The 22,957-nt window shown below is 65.5% G+C and overlaps 2 protein-coding genes across 4 annotated transcripts; both read right to left on the bottom strand.

Annotated features, from left to right (window-relative positions):
* Nucleotides 1-237: 237 nt before the first annotated feature.
* LOC148591369 (paired mesoderm homeobox protein 2A-like) lies at nucleotides 238-6,447 on the bottom strand. 3 transcript variants are annotated; one of them, XM_088537693.1, is made up of 3 exons: nucleotides 6,228-6,447; nucleotides 3,427-3,614; nucleotides 238-666 (listed from the first exon to the last, which is right to left on the bottom strand). In XM_088537693.1, exons 1-3 carry the CDS (start codon nucleotides 6,445-6,447, stop codon nucleotides 238-240), a joined length of 837 nt encoding a protein of 278 aa, XP_088393819.1. The 3 variants fall into 3 exon arrangements, with proteins under 3 accessions (XP_088393819.1, XP_088393817.1, XP_088393818.1); XM_088537691.1 differs by having other exon boundaries at nucleotides 238-756; nucleotides 3,433-3,614; nucleotides 6,228-6,438; XM_088537692.1 differs by having other exon boundaries at nucleotides 238-672; nucleotides 3,400-3,614; nucleotides 6,228-6,438.
* Nucleotides 6,448-15,215: 8,768 nt separating this feature from the next.
* Nucleotides 15,216-22,274, bottom strand: LOC148591370 (mitochondrial disaggregase-like; the record flags this gene model as incomplete). Its single annotated transcript, XM_088537696.1, has 6 exons — nucleotides 15,216-15,458; nucleotides 16,459-16,563; nucleotides 18,570-18,689; nucleotides 18,882-18,955; nucleotides 19,787-19,943; nucleotides 22,113-22,274. Coding segments are annotated over 6 exons (861 nt in total), but the record flags the coding sequence as incomplete, so codon positions are not given.
* Between the last annotated feature and the right edge of the window lie 683 nt (nucleotides 22,275-22,957).

The raw sequence follows: 22,957 nt of genomic DNA on the forward strand, positions 1-22,957 counted from the left end.
CTCTCAGTGCCATGCCCACACTCAGCATCATGTCCAGGATTAGCGCACTTCCCGGGACCAACGCACTTCCCAGCTTGGCACAACGCCTGCACCCAGCGCAACGGGTGCAGCGCCCGCACTGGATGCAGCGCCCGCGCTCGGGGCAGCACCGGCGCTCGCTGCAGTGTCCGGCACCGGTGCCAGCTCCCACGCGCGCCCGCGATGCAGCCGCGGGGACGCGCGGCCGGCGCCGCCGCATCAGAAGAGGTTGCCCTTGAGGCCGTTGGGCTTGCGGTGGAAGGAGGACAGGACGCCCGAGAAGGGCCCGGCCACGGGCTCCGCCGGCTGCCAGGCCTTGAGCAGCTCGGCGGGGTTGGCGGAGCCGCTGCTGCTCGCGCCGGGCCAGGCGGGCGCCTTGAGCGGCGGCGCGGGGTGACCGGGCGGCAGCGGCGGCCCCGCGCCCGGGCTGGGGCTCAGGCTGCCGCCGGGGCTGCCGAGGCCACCGGCGGGCGGCAGCGAGGCCGTGCTGTCCGGCGTCGCGCTGCAATTCGACTCCTTGGACTCGTCGTCCTCCGACGAGGAGCGCGGCTCTGCCTTCTTGCCGGTGCCGGTGCCGGTGCCGGTGCCCTTGGCGTTGGCCGCGCGCTCCTGCTTGCGGAACTTGGCGCGCCGGTTCTGGAACCAGACCTGCGGCGGGGGGAAGCGGGTCAGCGCCGCGCTCGGGGTCCCGGCACCGGGCTGGGATCCAGCCGGGAGCCGCCGGAGAACCGCGGGCAGCTCCGGTGCGGGGAGCGCCCGACGTGGAACATCCCGCCCCGGGGGCTGCTCCTGCACCCGGCGCTTCCCGGTGCCCTGCGCTGCTCCCAGACCATTCCCGGGCTGCAGCTGCTGCTCCGAACCCAGGTGCAGCCCGTGCAGCCCGGCACGGACCCGTGCACCCCAGCAGAGCCCCGTGCACCCCAGAACGGACCCGTGCACCCCGGGAGAGCTCCATGCACCCCAGTAGAGCCCCGTGCACCCCAGTAGAGCCCCATGCACCCCGGCATGGACCCGTGCACCCCGGCATTGCTCCATGCACCCCAGCACAGACCCATGCACCCCGACAGAGCTCCGTGCACCCCGGCAGAGCCTCATGCACCCCAGCACAGACCTGTGCACCCCGGGAGAGCTCCATGCACCCCAGTAGAACCCCGTGCACCCCAGAACGGACCCGTGCACCCCGGGAGAGCTCCATGCACCCCAGTAGAGCCCCGTGCCCCCCAGAACGGACCCGTGCACCCCGGGAGAGCTCCATGCACCCCAGTAGAGCCCCGTGCACCCCGGCATGGACCCGTGCACCCCGGGAGAGCTCCATGCACCCCAGTAGAGCTCCATGCACCCCAGTAGAGCCCCGTGCCCCCCAGAACGGACCCGTGCACCCCGGGAGAACTCCATGCACCCCAGTAGAGCCCCGTGCCCCCCAGAACGGACCCGTGCACCCCGGGAGAGCTCCATGCACCCCAGTAGAGCCCCATGCACCCCAGTAGAGCCCCGTGCCCCCCAGAACGGACCCGTGCACCCCGGGAGAGCTCCATGCACCCCAGTAGAGCCCCGTGCACCCCAGTAGAGCCCCGTGCCCCCCAGAACGGACCCGTGCACCCCGGGAGAGCCCCGTGCACCCCAGTAGAGCCCCGTGCACCCCAGCACGGACCCGTGCATCCTGGCATAGTCCCGTGCACCCCAACACAGCCTGTGCACCCCTGAATGCATCCATGCACTCTGGCACAGCCCCGTGCATCGTGACACAGCCCTTGCACAGTCCCCTGCACCCCAGAAAGACCCCTGCACCCCAGCACAGCCCTGTGCACCCTGACACATCCCCATGCACCCTGACACATCCCATGCACCCTGGCACGTCTCCTTGCACCCCGACACAGCCCCCTGCACCCCAGCACATCCCCGTGCACCCCGTACATCCCTTTGCACCCCCAACACAGCCCCATGCACCCGACACATCCCCACACACCCCAGGACATCCCCGTGTACCCCAACACATTCCCCCTGCACCCCAGCACATCCCCATGCACCCCAGGACATCCTCGTGCACCCCGACACATCCCCATGCACCTCAGCCCATTCCCATGCACTCAAGGACATCCCTGTGCACCCCAGCACATCCCCGTGCACCCCGACACATCCCCATGCACCCCAGGACATCCTCGTGCACCCCGACACATCCCCATGCACCTCAGCCCATTCCCATGCACTCCAGGACATCCCTGTGCACCCCAGGACATCCCCATGCACCCCAACACAGTCTCGTGCACCCCAGCACATCCCCGTGCACCCCGACACATCCCCATGCACCCCCGCACATCCCTTTGCACCCTGACACAGCCCCATGCACCCCAGCACATTCCCGTGCACCCTGAAACAGCCTTGTGCACCCTGACACAGCTCCGTGCACCCCAGGACATCCTCTTGCACCCTGACACATCCCCATGCGCCCCGTACATCCTTTTGCACCCCCAACACAGTCCCATGCACCCCAGCACATCCCCGTGCACCCCGACACATCCCCATGCACCTCAGCCTATTCCCATGCACCCCAGGACATCTCTGTGCACCCCAGCACATCCCCATGCACCCCAACACAGCCCCATGCACCCTAGGACATCCCTGTGCACCCCGACACATCCCCATGCACCTCAGCCCATTCCCATGCACCCCAACACGGCCTCGTGCACCCCAGTACACCCCCGTGCACTCTGACGCAGCCCCATACACACCGATACATCCCCATGCACCCCAACACATCCCCATGCACCCCGCACATCCCCATGCACCCCGCACATCCCCGTGCACCCCAACACATCCCCATGCACCCGGCACATCCCTGTGCACCCCCGCACATCCCCGTGCACCCCAACACATCCCCATGCACCCGGCACATCCCTGTGCACCCCAACACATCCCCATGCACCCCGCACATCCCCATGCACCCCGCACATCCCCGTGCACCCTGACAGAGCCCTGCGCACCCCGCATATCCCCGTGCACCCCAGCATGGAGCCATGCACCGCGGCACAACCCCAAGCACATCCTCACCATCCTGGCATGGCCCTGGGCACCCCGGCTCAGCCCCGTGCACCCCTCGCTCCCCGGATCAGCACCCCATCGTGCTCCCCTGGCTCCCTTTCCCTTTGGAATCGCCCCGTCCTCGCAGGGACCCGCTCTCCTCCCTCCCCATATCCCGGCTCCGGCTGCCCGGAGCCAGCGGAACCTTTGGATCAGCATCCAGGGGACACCCCACTTTGGAGCCCCCCCCGGCACCGAGGGGTGGGGGACGCGGATTAACCTGCCGGGAAGGGGGGGACATGGGGACAGTTTTGGGCACAGGATCCCCATCCCTCCACCCAAAACATCCCCATTCCAGGGGGAGCAAAGCAGCAGAGCATCCCCGCTCACCTGCACGCGGGCTTCGGTGAGGTCGATTTTGAGGGCCAGCTCCTCGCGCGTGTAGATGTCGGGGTAGTGGGTCTCGGCGAAGACCCGCTCCAGCTCCTTGAGCTGGGAGCTCGTGAACGTGGTGCGGATCCGCCGCTGCTTCCGCTTCTCGTTGATGCCCGACGGGTCCGAGAAGAATTTGTAGGGCACTGGGGAAGGAGACGGGGGCGTGAGCGGGACCGGCGGCGCAGACCGGGCTGCAGGGACGCACTAGGGACCGGGCAGAGAGCACCGGGGGGATCCTACAGGGATCCATGGGGCGGGATGAGCAGGGATGCACGGGACGGGGATGCATCGGGCAGATCCTACAGGGATCCATGGGGCGGGATGAGCAGGGATGCACGGGACGGGGATGCATCGGGTGGGATGCTCCAGGAAGGGATGCATGGGGCGGGATGAGCAGGGATGCACTGGACAGGGATGCTCCGGGCAGGGATGCACAGGGTGGGATGAGCAGGGATGCACTGGACGGGGATGCATCGGGTGGGATGCTCCGGGCAGGGATGCACGGGGCGGGATGAGCAGGGATGCGCTAGACAGGGATGCATCGTGTGGGATGCTCCGGGCAGATCCAACAGGGATACGTGGGGCGGGATGAGCAGGGATGCACTGGACAGGGATGCATCGGGTGGGATGCTCCGGGCAGGGATGCATGGGGCGGGATGAGCAGGGATGCACTGGACGGGGATGCATCGGGTGGGATGCTCCGGGCAGGGATGCTCCCAGCAAGGATGCACGGGGTGGGATGAGCAGGAATGCACTGGGAAGCGTGCACCGGGTGGGGATGCACCGGGCAGATCCAAGAGGGATGCAGTGCTTGGGATGAGCAGGGATGAATCAGGCAGAGTGCACTGGGCAGGGATGCACTGGGTGGGATGAGCAGGGATGTCCTGGGCAGAACACAATGGACATGGATGAGCAGGGATGCACAGGACAGAAAGCACCGGGCGGGATGAGAAGGGATGCACCGGGTGGGACAGGCAGGGATGAACCGGGAGGAATGAGCAGAGATGAACCGGGCAGGGATGCATCAGGCAGGATGAGCAGGGATGTCCCGGGCAGGCTGAGCAGGGATGAACCGGGCAGGACGGGCAGGGAGGAACTGGGCAAGGATTCACCAGGCAGGAATTAACTAACTGGGCAGGTTGAGCAGGGATATCCCGGGCAGGCTGAGCAGGGATGAACCGGGTTGGATGGAACCGGACAGAATGAGTAGGGAATCCCCCAGCAGGGATGCTCTGGGCAGGGATTCACTGGACGGAACGGACGGGGATAGACCGGGAGGGATGAACCAGACGGGATGAGCAGGGAATACCCGGGCAGGGATTCACTGGTCGGGACGGGCAGGGATGTCCCTGGCGGGATGAGCAGGAATGGACCGGGCGGGATGGACCGGGCGGGATGAGCAGGAATGGACCGGGCGGGATGAGCAGGGATGGACCGGGCGGGATGTCCCTGGCGGGATGAGCAGGGATGGACCGGGCGGGATGAGCAGGGATGGATCGGGTGGGATGGACCGGGCGGGATGAGCAGGGATGGACCGGGCGGGATGAGCAGGGATGGACCGGGCGGGATGGACCGGGCGGGATGAGCAGGGATGGACCGGGCAGGATGAGCAGGGATGGACCGGGCGGGATGGACCGGGCGGGATGAGCAGGGATGGACCGGGCAGGATGAGCAGGGATGGACCGGGCGGGACGGACCGGGCGGGATGAGCAGGGATGGACCGGGCGGGATGGACCGGGCGGGATGAGCAGGGATGGACCGGGCGGGATGAGCAGGGATGGACCGGGCGGGATGGACCGGGCGGGATGAGCAGGGATATCCCGGATAGGGCTCCCCGGCGCCGGTCGCTGCCTCCCCGCATTCCCGTTCGCGCCCGTTCGTTGCCGCCGCCGCCCGCGACGGGACGCGGCTCTGGGGGCGGCCGGGACGGGCGGCGGGATCGGGGCGGGCGGGAGCCGCTGGCGGCACCGGGGCCGCTGCCGGGGCCGTTACCGGGGCGGGCGGCGGCGGCAGCTTCGCGGCCCCTTCGTTGCGGGCGCGCCCGGCCCGCGGCGCCAACGAAAGCGGGGCCGGGACGGGGGCTGCGGCGGCGGCGGCGCCCGCCCCGCTCCGACGGGAGCTCCCGCTGCCCCCGGAGCCGCCGAGCCCGGAGCCGCCGCGCCCGGAGCCGCTGCCGGGGCCGCCCCGTCGGAAGCGACTGGGGCTGCGGCGCGGGCCGGGCAGCGGCGGCTCCGGGGCCAGCGGCCGCTTCGGCGGCACCGGCGTCGGGGGGCAGCGGCGGCTCCGGTGCCAGCGACGGCTCCGGGGCCAGCGACAGCTCCGGGGCCAGCGGCGACTCCGGTGCCAGCGGCGGCTCCGGGGCCACCGGCGACTCCGGTGCCAGCGGCCGCTTCGGGGGCACCGGCGTCGGGGGGCAGCGGCCGCTCCGGTGCCAGCGGCGGCTCCGCGGCCAGCGGTGACTCCGGGGCCAGCGGCCGCTCCGGGGCCACCGGCGACTCCGGTGCCAGCGACGGCTCCGAGGGCAGCGGCGGCTCCGGAGCCAGCGACCGCTTCGGGGGCACCGGCGTCGGGGGACAGCGGCGGCTCCGGGCAGCGACGGCTCCGGGGCCACCGGCGGCTCCGGTGCCAGCGACGGCTCCGGGGACCGCGGCGGCTCCGGGGGCACCGGCGTCGGGGGGCAGCGGCGTTTGGGGGCAGCGGCCGCTCCGGTGCCAGCGGCGGCTCCGTGGGGCATCGCGGCCCGCGCGTGCCGTTACCTGCCGAGTAGGGCGAGGGCTGGTGGTCGCGCAGGGCGCCCAGGGCGCAGTTGGCGGTGGCCAGCGGGGGACAGGCGGCCCCGGCGCCGAAGCCGCCGCGCATGGGGCTGTACTGGAACGTGTTGGCCTGGCTGCAGGAGCTGAAGTCGTAGGCGGACGCCTCCATGGCGGCCACGCACGAGTCGTACGAGTTGAGGTAGGAGTAGTCCATGGCGAACATGGAGCGGCGCCCGGCGGGGCTAGCCCGGCCCGGCCCGGCCCGGCCCGGCCCCGGCCCCGCTAGCTCGGCCGCGGCCCCGGCCGCTTCGCCATGCGCCGCCGCCCGGGCCGCTCCGCGCCGTTAATATAGCGGGGCGCCGGGCGGACAATGGCGCGGGGCGCCGGGGGCTTTTGCATGACAATATCGCCCGGGGACCGCGGGCGCAGCCGGAGCGGGCGGAGCCCAAACCCACCCCCCCTTCCCGCCGCCGCCCCCCGCCCTTAACCCTTCGTGGGCGCCCACCGAGCCCCGACGGCCGCGGGGACACGGGAGGCGGCGGCGCGGGGAAGGGACGGGGGCAGCGCCGGGATCGGGATCGGGATGGGGATCGGGATCGGGATCGGGATCGGCGCGGGGGGCCCCGTCCCTGTCCCCGTCGCCCTCTCCTCCTCCGTTCCCATCCCTTCTCCAGCCTCTTCCACATCCCCATTCCCATCCTCCCCGTCTCCATCCCCACCTGAATCATCCCGGTGCTTTTCCCCATCTCCATCTCCCCTGCATCCCTTTTCCACTCATCGCGCCGTCTCCATCCCCGTTATCCCTGTCCCCTTTCCCTCTGCATCCCCGTTATCCCTGTCCCCTTCCCTCTCCATCCCCGTTATCCCGCTCCCCCTTCCCTTTCCATCCTCGTTATCCCTGTCCCCCTTCCCTTTCCATCCCCGTTATCCCTGTCCCCCTTCCCTCTCCATCCCCGTTATCCCTGTCCCCCTTTCCCTCTCCATCCCCGTTATCCCTGTCCCCCTTCCCTCTCCATCCCCGTTATCCCTGTCCCCCTTCCCTCTCCATCCCCGTTATCCCTGTCCCCCTTCCCTCTCCATCCCCGTTATCCCTGTCCCCCTTCCCTCTGCATCCCCGTTATTCCTGTCCCCTTCCCTCTGCATCCCCGTTATTCCTGTCCCCTTCCCTCTCCATCCCCGTTATCCCTGTCCCCTTCCCTCTCCATCCCCGTTATCCCTGTCCCCTTTCCCTCTGCATCCCCGTTATCCCTATTCCCTTTCCCTCTCCATCCCACCCCTTCCCGTTGTGTCCCCCCCATATCCCGGGCTCCCCCCCGACACTGCAGCTCTTTGGAACGGGAAGGAGCGGGACCCATCGGGCCACGCAGGTCCCCAGTGTCACCGCGGGGACCCCGCGTCCCCAACGCGGGCGCTTTCACCGCAGGGCTCATCCCAGCGCCCGGTGCCCCCCGCGGGGGGCTCGGGGCGGCCCGAGGCTGCGGTGAGGGGCACCCCCCCCACCCGCAGCTGCTCGGCAGGTTGCTAAACAAGTTAATTAGATCACGGCGCTGGGGGCTGCTGGGGAGAGCGAGCCCCAACTGTCAGGCTGCTGGAGTTGTGAAAAAAGTTAATTCGATTAAGTTTTCCCTCTAAACTAATTAGGCCGCAATCTGCCAGGCAAGGAGCGGCTGCGCCTGCTGCCCGGAGCCAGGGCAGGCCGGGGAGGGGGCGAGGAGGGTGAGGAGGGAGGGAGGAAGGCGGCAGGGAGAGCTAAGGACAAAGGGGGCGGCTGGAGGGGGGCACCGGGCCGGGGGGTGTCTGGGCTGTGGGGCAGGGACCCTGGGCACGAGGTGATGCCCGGGGTGCGGGAATGGTGCCCTAGGAGCAGGGATGATGCTCCGGGTGCGGGAATGGTGCCCCTGGGGCAGGGACGATGCCCTGGGCACGAGGATGATGCTCTTGGTGAGGGATGATGCTCTTGGTGAGGGATGATGCTGTGGGCACAGGGATGGTTTCCTGGGCACAAGGATGATCCCCTGGGCACGAGGTGATGCCCGGGGTGCAGGAGAGGTGCCCTAGGAGCAGGGATGATGCTCCGGGTGCGGGAATGGTGCCCTAGGGGCAGGGACGATGCCCTGGAAGCAGGGACGATGCCCTGGGCACAAGGATGATGCTCTTGGTGAGGGATGATGCTCTGGGCACAGGGATGATGCTCTGGGCACAGGGATGATGCTGTGGGCACAGGGATGATTTCCTGAGCACAAAGATGATGCCTTGGGCACAAAGATGTTGCCCTGGGCACAAGGATGATGCCCTGGTTGGTGGCTGATGCCCTAGGAGTGGTGACAACGCTCTGGGTAAGGGATGATGCTGTGGGCACGGGGACGATGCTGTGGACACAGGGACGATGCTCCGGGCACGGGCTGATGCCCTGGACACTGGGATGATTTCCTGGGCACGAGGACGATGCCCTGGGTGCAGGATTGATCCTGTGGGAAGCAGGATGGTGCTTTGGGCACAGAGATGATGCTGTGGGTGCAGGGACGATGCCCTGGGCACAGGGACAGGGCTGTGGGCGCGCGGATGATGCCCCAGGTGCAGGGATGATGCTGTGGGTGCCGGGATGATCCCCGGGCTCAGGATCCCTGGCTGTGGGCACGGGCTCTGCCTGATCCTGTGGGCAGCCCCCCTTGCCAGTGGGTGCTGGAGGCAGCAGGGACATTTCGGAGGGTCCCACTGACCTGCAGAGGGCACCGTGGGGCAGGACAGGGCGCAGCGGGGCAGGACGAGGCTCCATGGGGCAGGACAAGGTGCCATGGGGCAGGACAGGATGCAATGGGGCAGGACAGGCTGCAGTGGGGCAGGACAGGCTGCAGTGGGGCAGGACAAGGTGCAGTGGGGAAGGACAGGGTGCCATGGGGCAGGACAAGGTGCAGTGGGGCAGGACAGGGTACCATGGGGCGGGACAGGGTGCCATGGGGCAGGACAGGGGACCATGGGGCAGGACAGGCTGCAATGGGGCAGGACAGGCTGCAGTGGTGCAGGACAGGGGACCATGGGGCAGGACAGGGGACCATGGGGCAGGACAGGCTGCAATGGGGCAGGACAGGCTGCAGTGGGGCAGGACAAGGTGCAGCGGAGCAGGACAGGCTGCAATGGGGCAGGACAGGCTGCAGTGGTGCAGGACAGGGTACCATGGGGCAGGACAGGGTGCCATGGGGCAGGACAAGGTGCAGTGGGGCAGGACAGGCTGCAGTGGGGCAGGACAGGTTTCCATGGGGCAGGACAGGCTGCAATGGGGCAGGACAGGCTGCAGTGGGGCAGGACAGGTTTCCATGGGGCAGGACAGGATGCAATGGGGCAGGACAAGGTGCAGTGGGGCAGGACAGGGCTCCATGGGGCAGGACAAGGTGCAGTGGGGCAGAACAGGGCTCCATGGGGCAGGACAGGCTGCAATGGGGCAGGACAGGCTGCAGTGGGGAAGAACAGGGTTCCATGGGGAAGCACAGGGTGCCATGGGGCAGGACAGGCTCCATGGGGCAGGACAAGGTGCAGTGGGGCAGGACAAGGTGCCATGGGGCAGGACAGGATGCAATGGGGCAGGACAGGCTGTAGTGGGGCAGGACAGGGCTCCATGGGGCAGGACAAGGTGCCAGGGGGCAGAACAGGGTTCCATGGGGCAGGACAGGCTGCAATGGGGCAGGACAGGCTGCAGTGGGGAAGAACAGGGTTCCATGGGGAAGCACAGGGTGCCATGGGGCAGGACAGGATGCAATGGGGCAGGACAAGGTGCAGTGGGGCAGGAAAGGATGCAATGGGGCAGGACAAGGTGCAGTGGGGCAGGACACGGCACCGTGGGGCAGAATGGGGCCCCATGGGGCAGCACAGGGCGCAGCAGCGCTGCACACAGACCCGATCTGCCCCGTGCCACGAGTTTCCCCAGGCCTCGGCCCGGCCGGGGGCTCCGCTCCGGCCCGCGGGCTCCGGCTCCGGTTCCGGCTCCGCTGCCGCTTTTGTTCCCGGGACAAAGCGCGGAGCGGGGCGGCCCCGCGCTCGCTGCCGCTCGCCCGCCCCTAATCGAATTAGGAGCCCGGCACGGGGCTGAGGGCTGCCGGTAATTGAATTTCCCCCGTCACAGCCTGATGTTTCTCCCCTCCGGATCTTGCCGGGGTTTTATTGTTTCTGGGCCCGGCTGCAGCGCCGCATTTATTTGATCTGTCACAGGGAGCCCTTTAACCCGCTGCTGTTTGCTCAGCGGCGGCCGCCTCCCTCCGCCCGCACAATTAAAAACAAATAAACCTGGGGGGGACGGGGACAGGGGACGGGGACACAGACCCGGCTGCCAGCCCAGGCCCTTGTGTCGCTGCTCTTTGGGGCGGTGGCAGCGTGCAGTGTGGCACGGCACGGTGCAACGTGACACCATGCAACGTGACACCATGCAATGTGGCACGGTGCAACGTGACACCGTGCAACGTGACACCGTGCAGTGTGGCATGGCATTGTGCAATGTGGCATTGTGCAATGTGGCATGGTGCAATGTGGCATGGTGCAATGTGGCACAGTGAAATGTGACACAGTGCAATGTGGCACCATGCAATGTGGCACGGTGCAACGTGACACCATGCAACGTGACACCATGCAATGTGGCACGGTGCAACGTGACACCGTGCAACGTGACACCGTGCAGTGTGGCACGGCATTGTGCAATGTGGCATGGTGCAATGTGGCATTGTGCAATGTGGCATGGTGCAATGTGGCACAGTGAAATGTGACACAGTGCAATGTGGCACCATGCAATGTGGCACGGTGCAACGTGACACCGTGCAACGTGACACCATGCAATGTGGCACGGTGCAACGTGACACCGTGCAACGTGACACCGTGCAGTGTGGCACGGCATTGTGCAATGTGGCATGGTGCAATGTGGCATTGTGCAATGTGGCATGGTGCAATGTGGCACAGTGAAATGTGACACAGTGCAATGTGGCACCATGCAATGTGGCACGGTGCAACGTGACACCGTGCAACGTGACACCGTGCAGTGTGGCACGGCCTTGTGCAATGTGGCATTGTGCAATGTGGCATGGTGCAATGTGGCATGGTGCAATGTGGCACAGTGAAATGTGACACAGTGCAATGTGGCACCATGCAATGTGGCCTGTGGTGTGGCATGGCACGGTGCAACGTGACACCATGCAATGTGGCATGGGGCAATGTGGCACGGTGCAAAGTGACACCATGCAACATGACACCATGCAATGTGGCATGGCATGGTGCAATGTGGCATTGTGCAATGTGGCATTGTGCAATGTGGCATGGTGCAATGTGGCACGGCATGGTGCAATGTGGCATGGTGCAATGTGGCACAGTGAAATGTGACACAGTGCAATGTGGCACCATGCAATGTGGCACCTGCGGTGTGGCACGGCACGGTGCAACGTGACACCATGCAATGTGGCATGGGGCAATGTGGCACGGTGCAATGTGGCACGGCATGGTGCAACGTGGCACGGTGCAATGTGGCACGGTGCAACGTGACACCATGCAACATGACACCATGCAATGTGGCATGGCATGGGGCAATGTGGCATTGTGCAATGTGGCATGGGGCAATGTGGTATGGTGCAATGTGGCACTATGCAATGTGGCACAGCATGGTGCAATGTGGCATTGTGCAACGTGGCATGCTGCAATGTGGCACAGTGAAATGTGACACAGTGCAATGTGGCACCATGCAATGTGGCACGGCATGGTGCAATGTGACACCACGCAATGTGGCACAGTGCAATGTGGCACGGGATGGTGCAATGTGGCATGGTGCAACGTGACATCATGCAATGTGGCACAGTGCAATGTGACACCACGCAATGTGGCAGAGTGCAATGTGGCACGGCGCAATGTGGCACGGTGCAATGTGACACCACGCAATGTGGCACGGTGCAATGTGACACCATGCAATGTGGCACGGTGCAATGTGGCATGGCATGGTGCAATGTGGCACGGTGCAATGTGGCACCATGCAACGTGGCACCAGGCAATGTGACACCGTGTAATGTGACATGGCATGGTGCAATGTGGCACAGTGCAATGTGGCACAGTGCAACGTGGCACCATGCAATGTGGCACGGCATGGTGCAATGTGGCATGGTGCAACGTGACACCATGCAATGTGGCACGGTGCAATGTGGCATGGCACAGTGCAACGTGGCACCATGCAATGTGGCACGGTGCAATGTGACATCATGCCACGTGGCATGGCATGGTGCAATGTGGCACGGTGCAACGTGGCACCATACAATGTGACACCGTGCAATGTGGCATAGTGCAATGTGGCACGGTGCAATGTGACATCATGCCACGTGGCATGGCATGGTGCAGTGTGGCACGGTGCAGTGTGGCATGGCACAACATGGTGCAATGTGGTATGGCACAGCACAGAGCAATGTGGCACAGCACGGTGCAATGCAGCGTGCTGCAATATGGCATGGCACAGCACGGTGCAACGCAGCATGGTGCAACTGGGCATGGTGCAATGTGCCACAGCACAATGTGTCACACCACGGCACGTCATGGTGCAATGTGACACGGCATGACACGGCACAGTGCAATGCGACACAGCACGGTGCAACACACGATGGTGCAATATGGCATGGAACGGCACGGTGCAAAGCGGCACGGTGCAAAGTGTCACGGTGCAACCTGGCACGGTGCAACGTGGCATGGCCCTGTGCAACCTGGCATGGTGCAGTGTGGCATGGTGCAAGCTGGCCCGGTGCATTGCGGCGCGCTGCAATGCGGCATGGCCTGGTGCACCCTGGCACGGTGCAATGCAGCACAGCGCGGTGCATCGCTGCACGCTGCAATGCGGCATGGCCTGGTGCACCCTGGCACGGTGCAATGCAGCACAGCGCGGTGCATCGCGGCGCGCTGCAATGCAGCATGGCCCAGTGCATCGCTGCACGCTGCAATGCAGCACAGCGCGGTGCATCGCTGCACGCTGCAATGCAGCATGGCCTGGTGCACCCTGGCACGCTGCAATGCAGCATGGCCCGGTGCATCGCAGCACGCTGCAATGTAGCATGGCCCCATGCACCCTGGCATGGTGCAATGCAGCATGGCCTGGTGCACCCTGGCACGGTGCAATGCAGCATGGCCCGGTGCATCGCTGCACGCTGCAATGCAGCACGGCCCCATGCACCTGGCACGCTGCAGCGCGGCACAGCGCCATGCAGCGCACCACGCTGCAATGCAGCACGGGCCCCACGCGGCCATCGTGTCACAGGGCGCCCGGTGCCACCACACGCTGCACCCAAGGGTGAAACCTCCCGCCCCTGCTCCTTGGGAAGCAACCCTTGGGAAGAGGGATTCCAGGCGGGAAGCGCAGCGGGCTCCTTCGCTGCCAGCTCCGGCTCCGGGTGACGAGTGTCACCCCCGAGGGGGTATTTGTCACCGCCTGTCCCGTCCCGTCCCCCGCTGCGACACGCAGGACGCTGCGGAGCTGCGGCTTTTATTGCAATAAATAGAGGCGGGCAGATACAGCGGTGACAACGCGGGGCCCATCCCGACGCGCCCGCGCGCCCCCGCGGATCTGCATCCGCCCTTCCCGATGCTCCTGCATCCCTGCGGATCCGCATCCGCCCTTCCCGATGCTCCTGCATCCCTGTGCATCCGCATCCCCCTTCCCGATGCTCCTGCATCCCTGCGGATCTGCATCCCCCCCAGCACGGCTGCAATCCCCCCTTCCCGATGCTCCTGCATCCCTGTGGATCCGCATCGCCCCTTCCCGATGCTCCTGCATCCCTGCGGATCTGCATCCCCCCCGGCATGGCTGCAATCCCCCCTTCCCGATGCTCCTGCATCCCTGCGGATCCGCATCCCCCCCGGCATGGCTGCAATCCGCCCTTCCCGATGCTCCTGCATCCCTGCGGATCCGCATCCCCCCTTCCCGATGCTCCTGCATCCCTGCGGATCCGCATCGCCCCTTCCCGATGCTCCTGCACTGCCCGCGTGCCAGCGCCCTGCGCCCAAACCCCAGCCTGCCCCACACGTCCCCACGGCCGCTCCGCGTGTCCCCAGGGCAGCTCCCTGTGTCCCTGCGGCTGTTCCCTGCATTTCCACAGCAAGTCCCTGTGTCCCCATGGCAGGTCCCTGTGTCCCCACAGCAGCTCCCTGTGTCCCCACAGCAGCCCCACGGGACCCAGCCAGCCCCACGCATGTCCCCACGGCAGCTCTGTGTGTCCCCAGGGCAGCTCCCTGAGTCCCCATGTCCCCAAGGCAGCTCCCGGTGTCCCCAGGGCAGCTCCCTGAGTCCCCATGTCCCCAAGGCAGCTCCCCATGTCCCCAAGGCAGCTCCCTGTGTCCCCAGGGCAGCTCCCTGAGTCCCCATGTCCCCAAGGCAGCTCCTGGTGTCCCCAAGGCAGCTCCCTGAGTCCCCATGTCCCCAAGGCAGCTCCCGGTGTCCCCAGGGCAGCTCCCTGAGTCCCCATGTCCCCAAGGCAGCTCCTGGTGTCCCCATGTCCCCAGAGCAGCTCCCTGTGTCCCCAAGGCAGCTCCCTGAGTCCCCATGTCCCCAAGGCAGCTCCCCATGTCCCCAAGGCAGCTCCCTGAGTCCCCATGTCCCCAAGGCAGCTCCTGGTGTCCCCATGGCAGCTCCCTGCATCCCCACAGCAGCCCCCCATGTCCCCAGGGCAGCTCCCGGTGTCCTCGTGTCCCCAGGGCAGCTCCTGGTGTCCCCACGGCAGCTCCCGTTGTTCCCAGGGCAGCCCCCTGTGTCCTCATGTCCCCATGGCAGCCCCCGTTGTCCCCAGGGCAGCTCCCGTTGTCCCCAGGGCAGCTCCCTGTGTCCTCATGTCCCCAGGGCAGCCCCCGCTGTCCCCAGGACCAGCGGGGCCGCATTCCCACCGCCCGGGGAGGGGCGGCCGCGCTCCCGCTCCGGCGTTCCCGGCGCTCCCGGCGCTCCCGGACGCCGCTCCGGACGGCACGGGGTTTATTGCGGAGCGGCCGGCGCGGCTCCTAGAGGAAGTGCGCGACGCGGTCGGGGCTGAGCGGCGCCTGGATGTGCAGCCTGCGCGCCTTGCTGCCCTTCTCCACGATCTCCAGGCGCAGCGCCGGGCCCGGCGCCTTCTCCGCCGCCGGCTCCCGGCTCCGGAGCCGCTGCTTTTCCGAGCGCTCCACGGTGATCCGCAGGGTGCAGCCGCGGGGAAGCAGCTCCTGCTCGTAGGCGGCCGCCAGCTGGTTCACCACGCGCCGCTCCACCTGCATGGGGGAATCCCGGGATGCGGAGGGTGCCAGGGAGATCCCGGGATCCCCCCCTGGGATCCCCCTCTGGGATCCTCCCCTGGGATCCCTCCTGGGCCACCTAGCATAGCCCAATTCGGCCCAGCATGGCCCAGCTCAGTTTGGCCCAGCATAGCCCAGCCCGGTTCAACCCAGTATGGCCTGTCTCAGTTTGGCCTGGTTCGGCCTGGAACGGCCCAGTGCAATCCAGCTTGGTTCAGCACAACCCAGCCCAGTTAGGCCCAGTAGAGCCTGGCTCGGCCTAGCACAGCCTGGCCTGCTTTGGCCCGGTACAGCCCGGCTCGGTTCAGCCTAGCACAGCTCACTTCAGTGCTACAGCCTGGCCCGGTTCCGCCCAGCACACCTGACCCAGTACAGCCTAGCTCGGTTCAGCCCAACACAGCCCAGTTTGGCCTGGTGCAGCTCAGCCCATTTCAGCCTGGTACAGCCCAGTTTGGCCCATCACAGCCCGGCTAAGCTCAGCAGAGCCCAGTGCTGTTTGGACAGGCATCGCCTGGCTCGGTTCAGCCCAGCACACGCTGGCCCGCTTTGGCCCGGTACAGCCCAGCTCACTGCAGCCCAATAGGTCCAGCAGAGCCCGGCTTGGCTTGGACCAGCTCAGGTTGGACCAGCTCGGTTCTAGCGGCCCTTAGCTGAGCATGAGGGGCTCAGCCTGGCCAAGCTCAGCCCAGTTCGGCCCGGTTGATCCCGGGTCAGCCCATTTTCCCGGGATCCCCCCTGCTCCAGCAGGGACACCCGGAGCACGGGGCACCCGGGCGCATCCAGGCGGGTTGGAGATCTCCAGAGCAGGAGACTCCACAGCCTCTCTGGGCAGCCTGTGCCAGGGCTCCGGCACCCTCACACCAAGGAAGTTCTTCCTCACATGGACATGGAGCTGCCTGGGCTCCAGCTCGTCCCCGTCACCCCTTGTCCTGTCCCCGAGCACTCGTGTCACCCGCGCTCCCCGCTCCCGTTCTACCTCGTGCTTGATGGAGCGGGCTCCGTAGTGCAGGTTGTAGCCGTCGGCCAGCACGTCCATGACCTCCGTGTCCCACAGCAGGGTGATGTTGTGCCGGGCCTTGGCCTGCGGGGGACAAGGGGGTGGCAGCGGGGACCCTGTCCTCGCTGGGGACCCCACGGGCCCGGGATGGCACCTGGATGGGGAAGCCCCTGCTTGGAGGGGGGAACAGGACAGACGCTGGATGCGCTCGGAAATGTCCTGGGTTTTGGTCCCCAGGAGCCACAAGTGACACCGAGGCCACGAGTGACACCATGAGTGACACCAAGGTCACGAGTGACACCGAGGCCACGAGTCACCAGGCCAGAGCCACGAGTGACACTGAGGCCATGAGTGACACCGAGGCCACGAGTGACACCGAGGCCACGAGCCACCAAGCCAGAGCCGCAGGTGACATCGAGGCCATGAGTGACACCGAGGCCATGAGTGACACTGAGGCCATGAGTGACACTGAGGCCACAAGTGACACCAAGGCCACAAGTCACCAGGCCAGAGCCACGAGTGACACCAAGGCCACGAGTGACACCGAGGCCACGAGTCACCAGGCCAGAGCCAAAGTGACACCAAGGCCATGAGTGACACCGAGGCCACAAGTGACACCAAGGCCACAAGTGACACCGAGGCCACGAGTCACCAGCCAGAGCCACAAGTGACACCGAGGCCATGAGTGACACCATGAGTGACACCAAGGTCACGAGTGACACCAAGGCCACGAGTCACCAGGCCAGAGCCATGAGTGACACCGAGGCCATGAGTGACACCAAGGCCAGAGCCACGAGTGACACCGAGGCCACGAGTCACCAGGCCAGAGCCGCAAGTGACACCAAGGCCATGAGTGACACCAAGGCCACGAGTGACACCGAGACCACAAGTGACACTGAGGCCACGAGTCACCAGGCCAGAGCCGCAAATGACACCAAGGCCACAAGTGACACCGAGGCCATGAGTGACACTGAGGCCACGAGTGACACCAAGGCCAGAGCCACAAGCGACACCGAGGACACGAGTGACACCGAGGCCACGAGTCACCAGGCCAGAGCCGCAAGTGATACCAAGGCCATGAGTGACACCAAGGCCACGAGTGACACCGAGACCACAAGTGACACTGAGGCCACAAGTGACACCAAGGCCACAAGTCACCAGGCCAGAGCCACGAGTGACACCAAGGCCACGAGTGACACCGAGGCCACGAGTCACCAGGCCAGAGCCAAAGTGACACCAAGGCCATGAGTGACACCGAGGCCACAAGTGACACCAAGGCCACAAGTGACACCGAGGCCACGAGTCACCAGCCAGAGCCACAAGTGACACCGAGGCCATGAGTGACACCATGAGTGACACCAAGGTCACGAGTGACACCAAGGCCATGAGTCATCAGGCCAGAGCCACGAGTGACACCGAGGCCATGAGTGACACCAAGGCCAGAGCCACGAGTGACACCAAGGCCACGAGTGACACCAAGGCCACGAGTCACCAGACCAGAGCCACGAGTGACACCAAGGCCACGAGTCACCAGGCCAGAGCCGCAAGTGACACCAAGGCCATGAGTGACACCGAGGCCACGAGTGACACCAAGGCCATGAGTCACCAGGCCAGAGCCGCAAGTGACACCAAGGCCACAAGTCACCAGGCCAGAGCCGCAAGTGACACCAAGGCCACGAGTGACACCGAGGCCACGAGTCACCAGGCCAGAGCCGCAAGTGACACCAAGGCCACGAGTGACACCGAGGCCATGAGTCACCAGGCCAGAGCCACTAGTGACACCGGGGACACGAGTGACACGGAGGCCACAAGTGACACCAAGGCCACAAGTGACACCGAGGCCACAAGTGACACCAAGGCCACGAGTGGCACCAAGGCCACGAGTCACCAGAGCCCAGCCAGGCAACGGGGCAGGGGAGCCCCCAGGCAGGAGCAACCCGGGTCCCCAGTCCCCTTTGGGCCACCTGCTCCCGTGCAAGGACAATTCGGGCACTTTGAGACCCAGAACGGGGTCTCGTCCTCCCGCACGCGCACGGGGTGACACTGCCCTGGTGGCGAGCGGGACGTTAGGGTGAAAATCCCACATTTACCTTCTTGGCCCAAAAATTGAGCTCCTTGTTGACGAGCTGGATGAGCTCCGAGTGGCAGAAGGGCAGAAAATAGACGATCTCGTTGATCCTGCCCAGGAACTCATCCCGTCGGAAGTGAGCCTGCAAGGACAGGGCATGAGGGACAGCGGGGACAGGACCCGTGCCAAGGACACGGCCACGGGGCTTCCCGTCCCCAAATGTCACTTGTGCGTGACGAGGCCCCGGCCTGGACGTGGCAGGGCCCAGAATGGCTCCGTGAGCAAAATCCGGGATCCCCGGAGCGGAAGGCATGGAAAACGGAGCGCTCCGTACCTTCAGGATGGGGCGAATCACCTTCTCCTTGAACTGCTTGGAGATGGTGATCTGGTCGCTCATCTGCACGTCCTCTGCAAGGCATGAGGGCGCCGCGTGTCACCGAGAGGGAGGACATTCCCAAAAGACGTCCGGAATGTCCCCTGTGTCCCCTCTGTGCTTCCCGGATGCACAAGGATCCCGGCGGCGCCGCATTCCCGTTCGGCTCCGTCCCCTCCGTTCCTTCCCCGCGTTTCCCTGCTCCTTCCCTAAGGAACCCGGCCGCTCCGGCCACCCCGATATCCATCTGCGTCACCCGCTGATCCATTTATCCGCCCATCCAGGCGCTTCCAGCTTCCGGGAGCTCCGGAAAGGCCAGGGAATTCCGGGAAGCCCAGCCGAGCTCCGGCTCCTCATCCCAACCACATTTTCCAGCCAGGCGGGAGCCGCAGCGCTCTGTGCTGCAGGTCTAGGAATGGAAATCCAATGTTTTCCTCATTTAGCAGGAAAGCGCGTGGCATTTCCAAATGTTATTCTTGAAGTTCAGCTGCGGGAGCGCTGTGTCCTTTACCCGCCCCGATCGGAGCGGGAAGATTGCGAATTAAGCGGGTTTTTGTTCCTGCTTCTCCAAATAAAAGGGAAGAGATGGTTGGGGGGAGAAGCCCGGGCGCCCAACCAGCTCGCAGGGCATTCCCAGGGCATTCCCAGCTTGGGGAATGGCAGCGGGAACAACCCCCCTGTCCCATGGGATCGCCTGCATGGGGCACTGCCGCCTTGCAGGGAGCGCCTGGCAAGGACAGAACGGGATGAGCGGGACGGGAATCCCTTCCCAAAGACAAGCGGAGCTCCGGGAACCGACCCGGGACTCCAACAAGAGCTGCCGGTTGGGATATTTCGGGATTGGGGCCCGGGAAGCGGGAGCGTACCCAGGTTTTCCGCCAGGCGCTTCTTGCTCATCTCCAGGGCCTCCTGGCGCAGCTGCAGCGCGTGCTGCGCGATCTCCTCGCTGGCCACGTTGGACGTCATGATGAAGATGGCATCCTTGCAGTCGATGGTCTTCCCTTTTCCGTCCGTCAGGCGGCCCTGCGAGGAAAGCGGCGGGAATGGGAGCGGCCGTGCCGGGAGCGGCGCTCCGAGGTTGGCCGGGATCCGGGAGCCGCTTTGTCCCGGGATGGATGTGTCCTTGTGGCTGCTCCCTGCATCCCTGCAGCTCCCTGCATCCCTGCAGCTCCCTGTGTCCCTGCAGCAGCTCCCTGCATCCCTGCAGCTCCCTGTGTCCTCGCAGCAGCTCCCTGCATCCCTGCAGCTCCCTGCATCCCTACAGCAGCTCCCTGCATCCCTGCAGCTCCCTGTGTCCCTGCAGCAGCTCCCTGTGTCCCTGCAGCAGCTCCCTGCATCCCTACAGCAGCTCCCTGCATCCCTGCAGCTCCCTGCATCCCTGCAGCAGCTCCCTGCATCCCTGCAGCTCCCTGTGTCCCTGCAGCAGCTCCCTGCATCCCTGCAGCTCCCTGTGTCCTCGCAGCAGCTCCCTGCATCCCTGCAGCTCCCTGCGTGCCTGCAGCAGCTCCCTGCATCCCTACAGCAGCTCCCTGCATCCCTGCAGCTCCCTGCGTCCCTGCAGCAGCTCCCTGCATCCCTACAGCAGCTCCCTGCATCCCTGCAGCTCCCTGTGTCCCTGCGGCAGCTCCCTGCATCCCTACGGCAGCTTCCTGCATCCCTGCAGCTCCCTGTGTCCCTGCAGCAGCTCCCTGTGTCCCTGCAGTAGCTCCCTGCATCCCTGCAGCTCCCTGTGTCCCTATGGTCACTCCATGTGTCCCCACGGCCACTCCGTGTGTCCCCACGGCCACTCCGTGTGTCCCCACGGCCGCTCCGTGTCCCCTCCTGGCACCCGGGAGCCCAAGCAGGGCCCATTGCAACGCAGGGACCTTGCCCAGGTTGCAGACCTCTTGATTAATAAAATAAAAAAAAAAGAGAGAGAAATAAAGGGGAAAAAAACAAGCGGCTCCCCAGGTGGCTCCTTTCCTCGACACGTCTCCAGCAGCGGATCTCCAGCACAATGACACAAATCCTTGTTGGGTGCTTGGGATTAACATTTGGGTTATTGCCCTGTCAAGAGCGCGGTGCAGGAATTGATTTCACATTTAGCTGCCGCCGCGATGATCTATGCAAGAAAAAACGGTGTTATTAATCCTTGAAAGAAAAACAAAACCCCAAAAAACCTCCCGGGCTGGTGTTGGGATGAGGATTTGCCTCCGAGGATGGAGCGGGACCTTCCAGAGGAGCGGGATTTGCTGCAAGGGGAAGGAGAAGCCCCCCTGGCTCCGTGTTCCGTCTTCCCGCTACGTCCTGGTGTTCCGGCCATGGGGAATCCAACATGACCGAGCTGGGGACAGTCCAGCTCGGTTTGGCCCGGCACAGCCCGGCCTGGTTCAGCCCAGTACGGCCTGTCTCAGTTTGGCCCGGTTTGGCCCGGAACGGCCCAGTACAATCCAGCTTGGTTCAGCACAGCCCAGCCCAGTAAAGTCTGGTTCAGCCTAGCACAGCTGGCCTGCTTTGGCCCGGTACAACCCAGCTTGGTTCAGCCTAGCACAGCTCAGTTCAGTGCTACAGCCTGGCCCGGTTCCGCCCAGCACACCTGACCCAGTACAGCCCAGCTCAGTTCAGCCAACACAGCCCAGTTTGGCCTGGTGCAACTCAGCCCATTTCAGCCTGGTACAGCCCAGTTTGGCCCATCACAGCCCGGGTTCAGCTCAGCAGGCCCAGCGCTATTTGGACAGGCATCGCCTGGCTCGGTTCAGCCCAGCACACGCTGGCCCGCTTTGGCCCGGTACAGCCAGCTCAGCTCAGCTCACTGCAGCCCAATAGGTCCAGCAGAGCCCGGTTTGGCCCGGTACAGCCCAGCTCAGCCCAGCTCGCTCCAGCCCAATAGGTCCAGCAGAGCCCGGCTTGGCTTGGACCAGCTCAGGTTGGACCAGCTCGGTTCTAGCGGCCCTTAGCTGAGCATGAGGGGCTCAGCCTGGCCAAGCTCAGCCTGGTTGCTCCCAGGTCAGCCCAGTTCGGCCCGGTTGATCCCGGGTCAGCCCATTTTCTTGGGATCCAGCGCAGGGGGGACACCCAGAGCACGGGGCAACCCGGGCGCATCCAGGCGGGTTGGAGATCTCCAGAGCAGGAGCCCCCACGGGCACCGGCGCGCCGGGATGCCGGGAATGCCGGGAACGCCGGGAACGCCGGGAATGCCGGGAATGTCCCCACCTCGTCGAAGAGCTGCAGCATGATGGTGAGCACGTCCGGGTGCGCCTTGTCCACCTCGTCGAACAGCACCACGGCGTTGGGGCACTGCCGCAGCCGCTTGGTGAGCTGCCCGCCCTCCTCGTGGCCCACGTAGCCCGGCGGCGAGCCGATGAACTTGGCCACCTGGAGGGGGGAAAAGCGGGAGAAGAGCCCGGGATGGAGCCCTGGAGCGGCCGGCGCCATTCCCGCCCGCTGGAACAGCATCCGAGCTCCCATCGCAGCTCGGGAATCTCCCAGGGCCTTTTCGGGAGCAAGGAATGGCAACGGCAGAGGCTTTGGTGGGGAATCAGGGTCCACCACCAGCTGCATCGGTGCTGGGTGCTGCGAATGCTTCAATAAAGCTACACAGAATAAAGCGGAATATTCCTGAAAACGGCTGGATTTTAGTAAAAAGCACGTGGGAGTTTTGCCGCAGGCCGGGATGCTGCCGAGTCTCCCGGTTTCGCGGGTGCTCCCTGCACATCCAGGTCCCTGTCCCTCACGGGAGCTGCGAATCCGGAGTCCTGGGCAAGTCGCTCCAGGACGCCTGGAATCCGCACGGGTCCCACACAGGGAGCAGAGGGATTTCTTGGAGCAAAACCCCCCATCCCAGAAACACGGGTGACTCCCCCAAACCCACCCAATTTGCAGCCTCTTGTGCCTGGACAACCCCGTGTCCCTTGTCCTCCCTTTCCTGCCACCTCCGGAGCCACCTGCATGGGGACCTGGAGACCCCTTGAGATTCCAGGCACAGAGGCCAGAGGGTCCCCGACGTGTGGCACAAGGCAGGACTTGGGATCCCTCGATTCTCCCTGGGCAGGAAATGC

The sequence above is a fragment of the Tinamus guttatus genome, unplaced genomic scaffold (genome assembly GCF_059628265.1).
Source record: "Tinamus guttatus ecotype Peru unplaced genomic scaffold, ASM5962826v1 Tinamus_guttatus_pri_ptg000849l, whole genome shotgun sequence".
NCBI classification, from domain to species: Eukaryota; Metazoa; Chordata; class Aves; order Tinamiformes; family Tinamidae; genus Tinamus; species Tinamus guttatus.

Excerpts from the sequence above, each read along its gene's own strand:
- LOC148591369 (XM_088537691.1), bottom strand. The coding sequence starts at position 6,438 with ATGGACTACTCCTACCTCAACTCGTACGACTCGTGCGTGGCCGCCATG. Across the intron at positions 3,615-6,227 it reads GCCCTCGCCCTACTCGGCAG|TGCCCTACAAATTCTTCTCG; the intron begins GTAACGGCACGC and ends CTCCTTCCCCAG. Across the intron at positions 757-3,432 it reads TCGACCTCACCGAAGCCCGC|CTGCCCGCGGTTCTCCGGCG; the intron begins GTGCAGGTGAGC and ends CCCGCACCGGAG.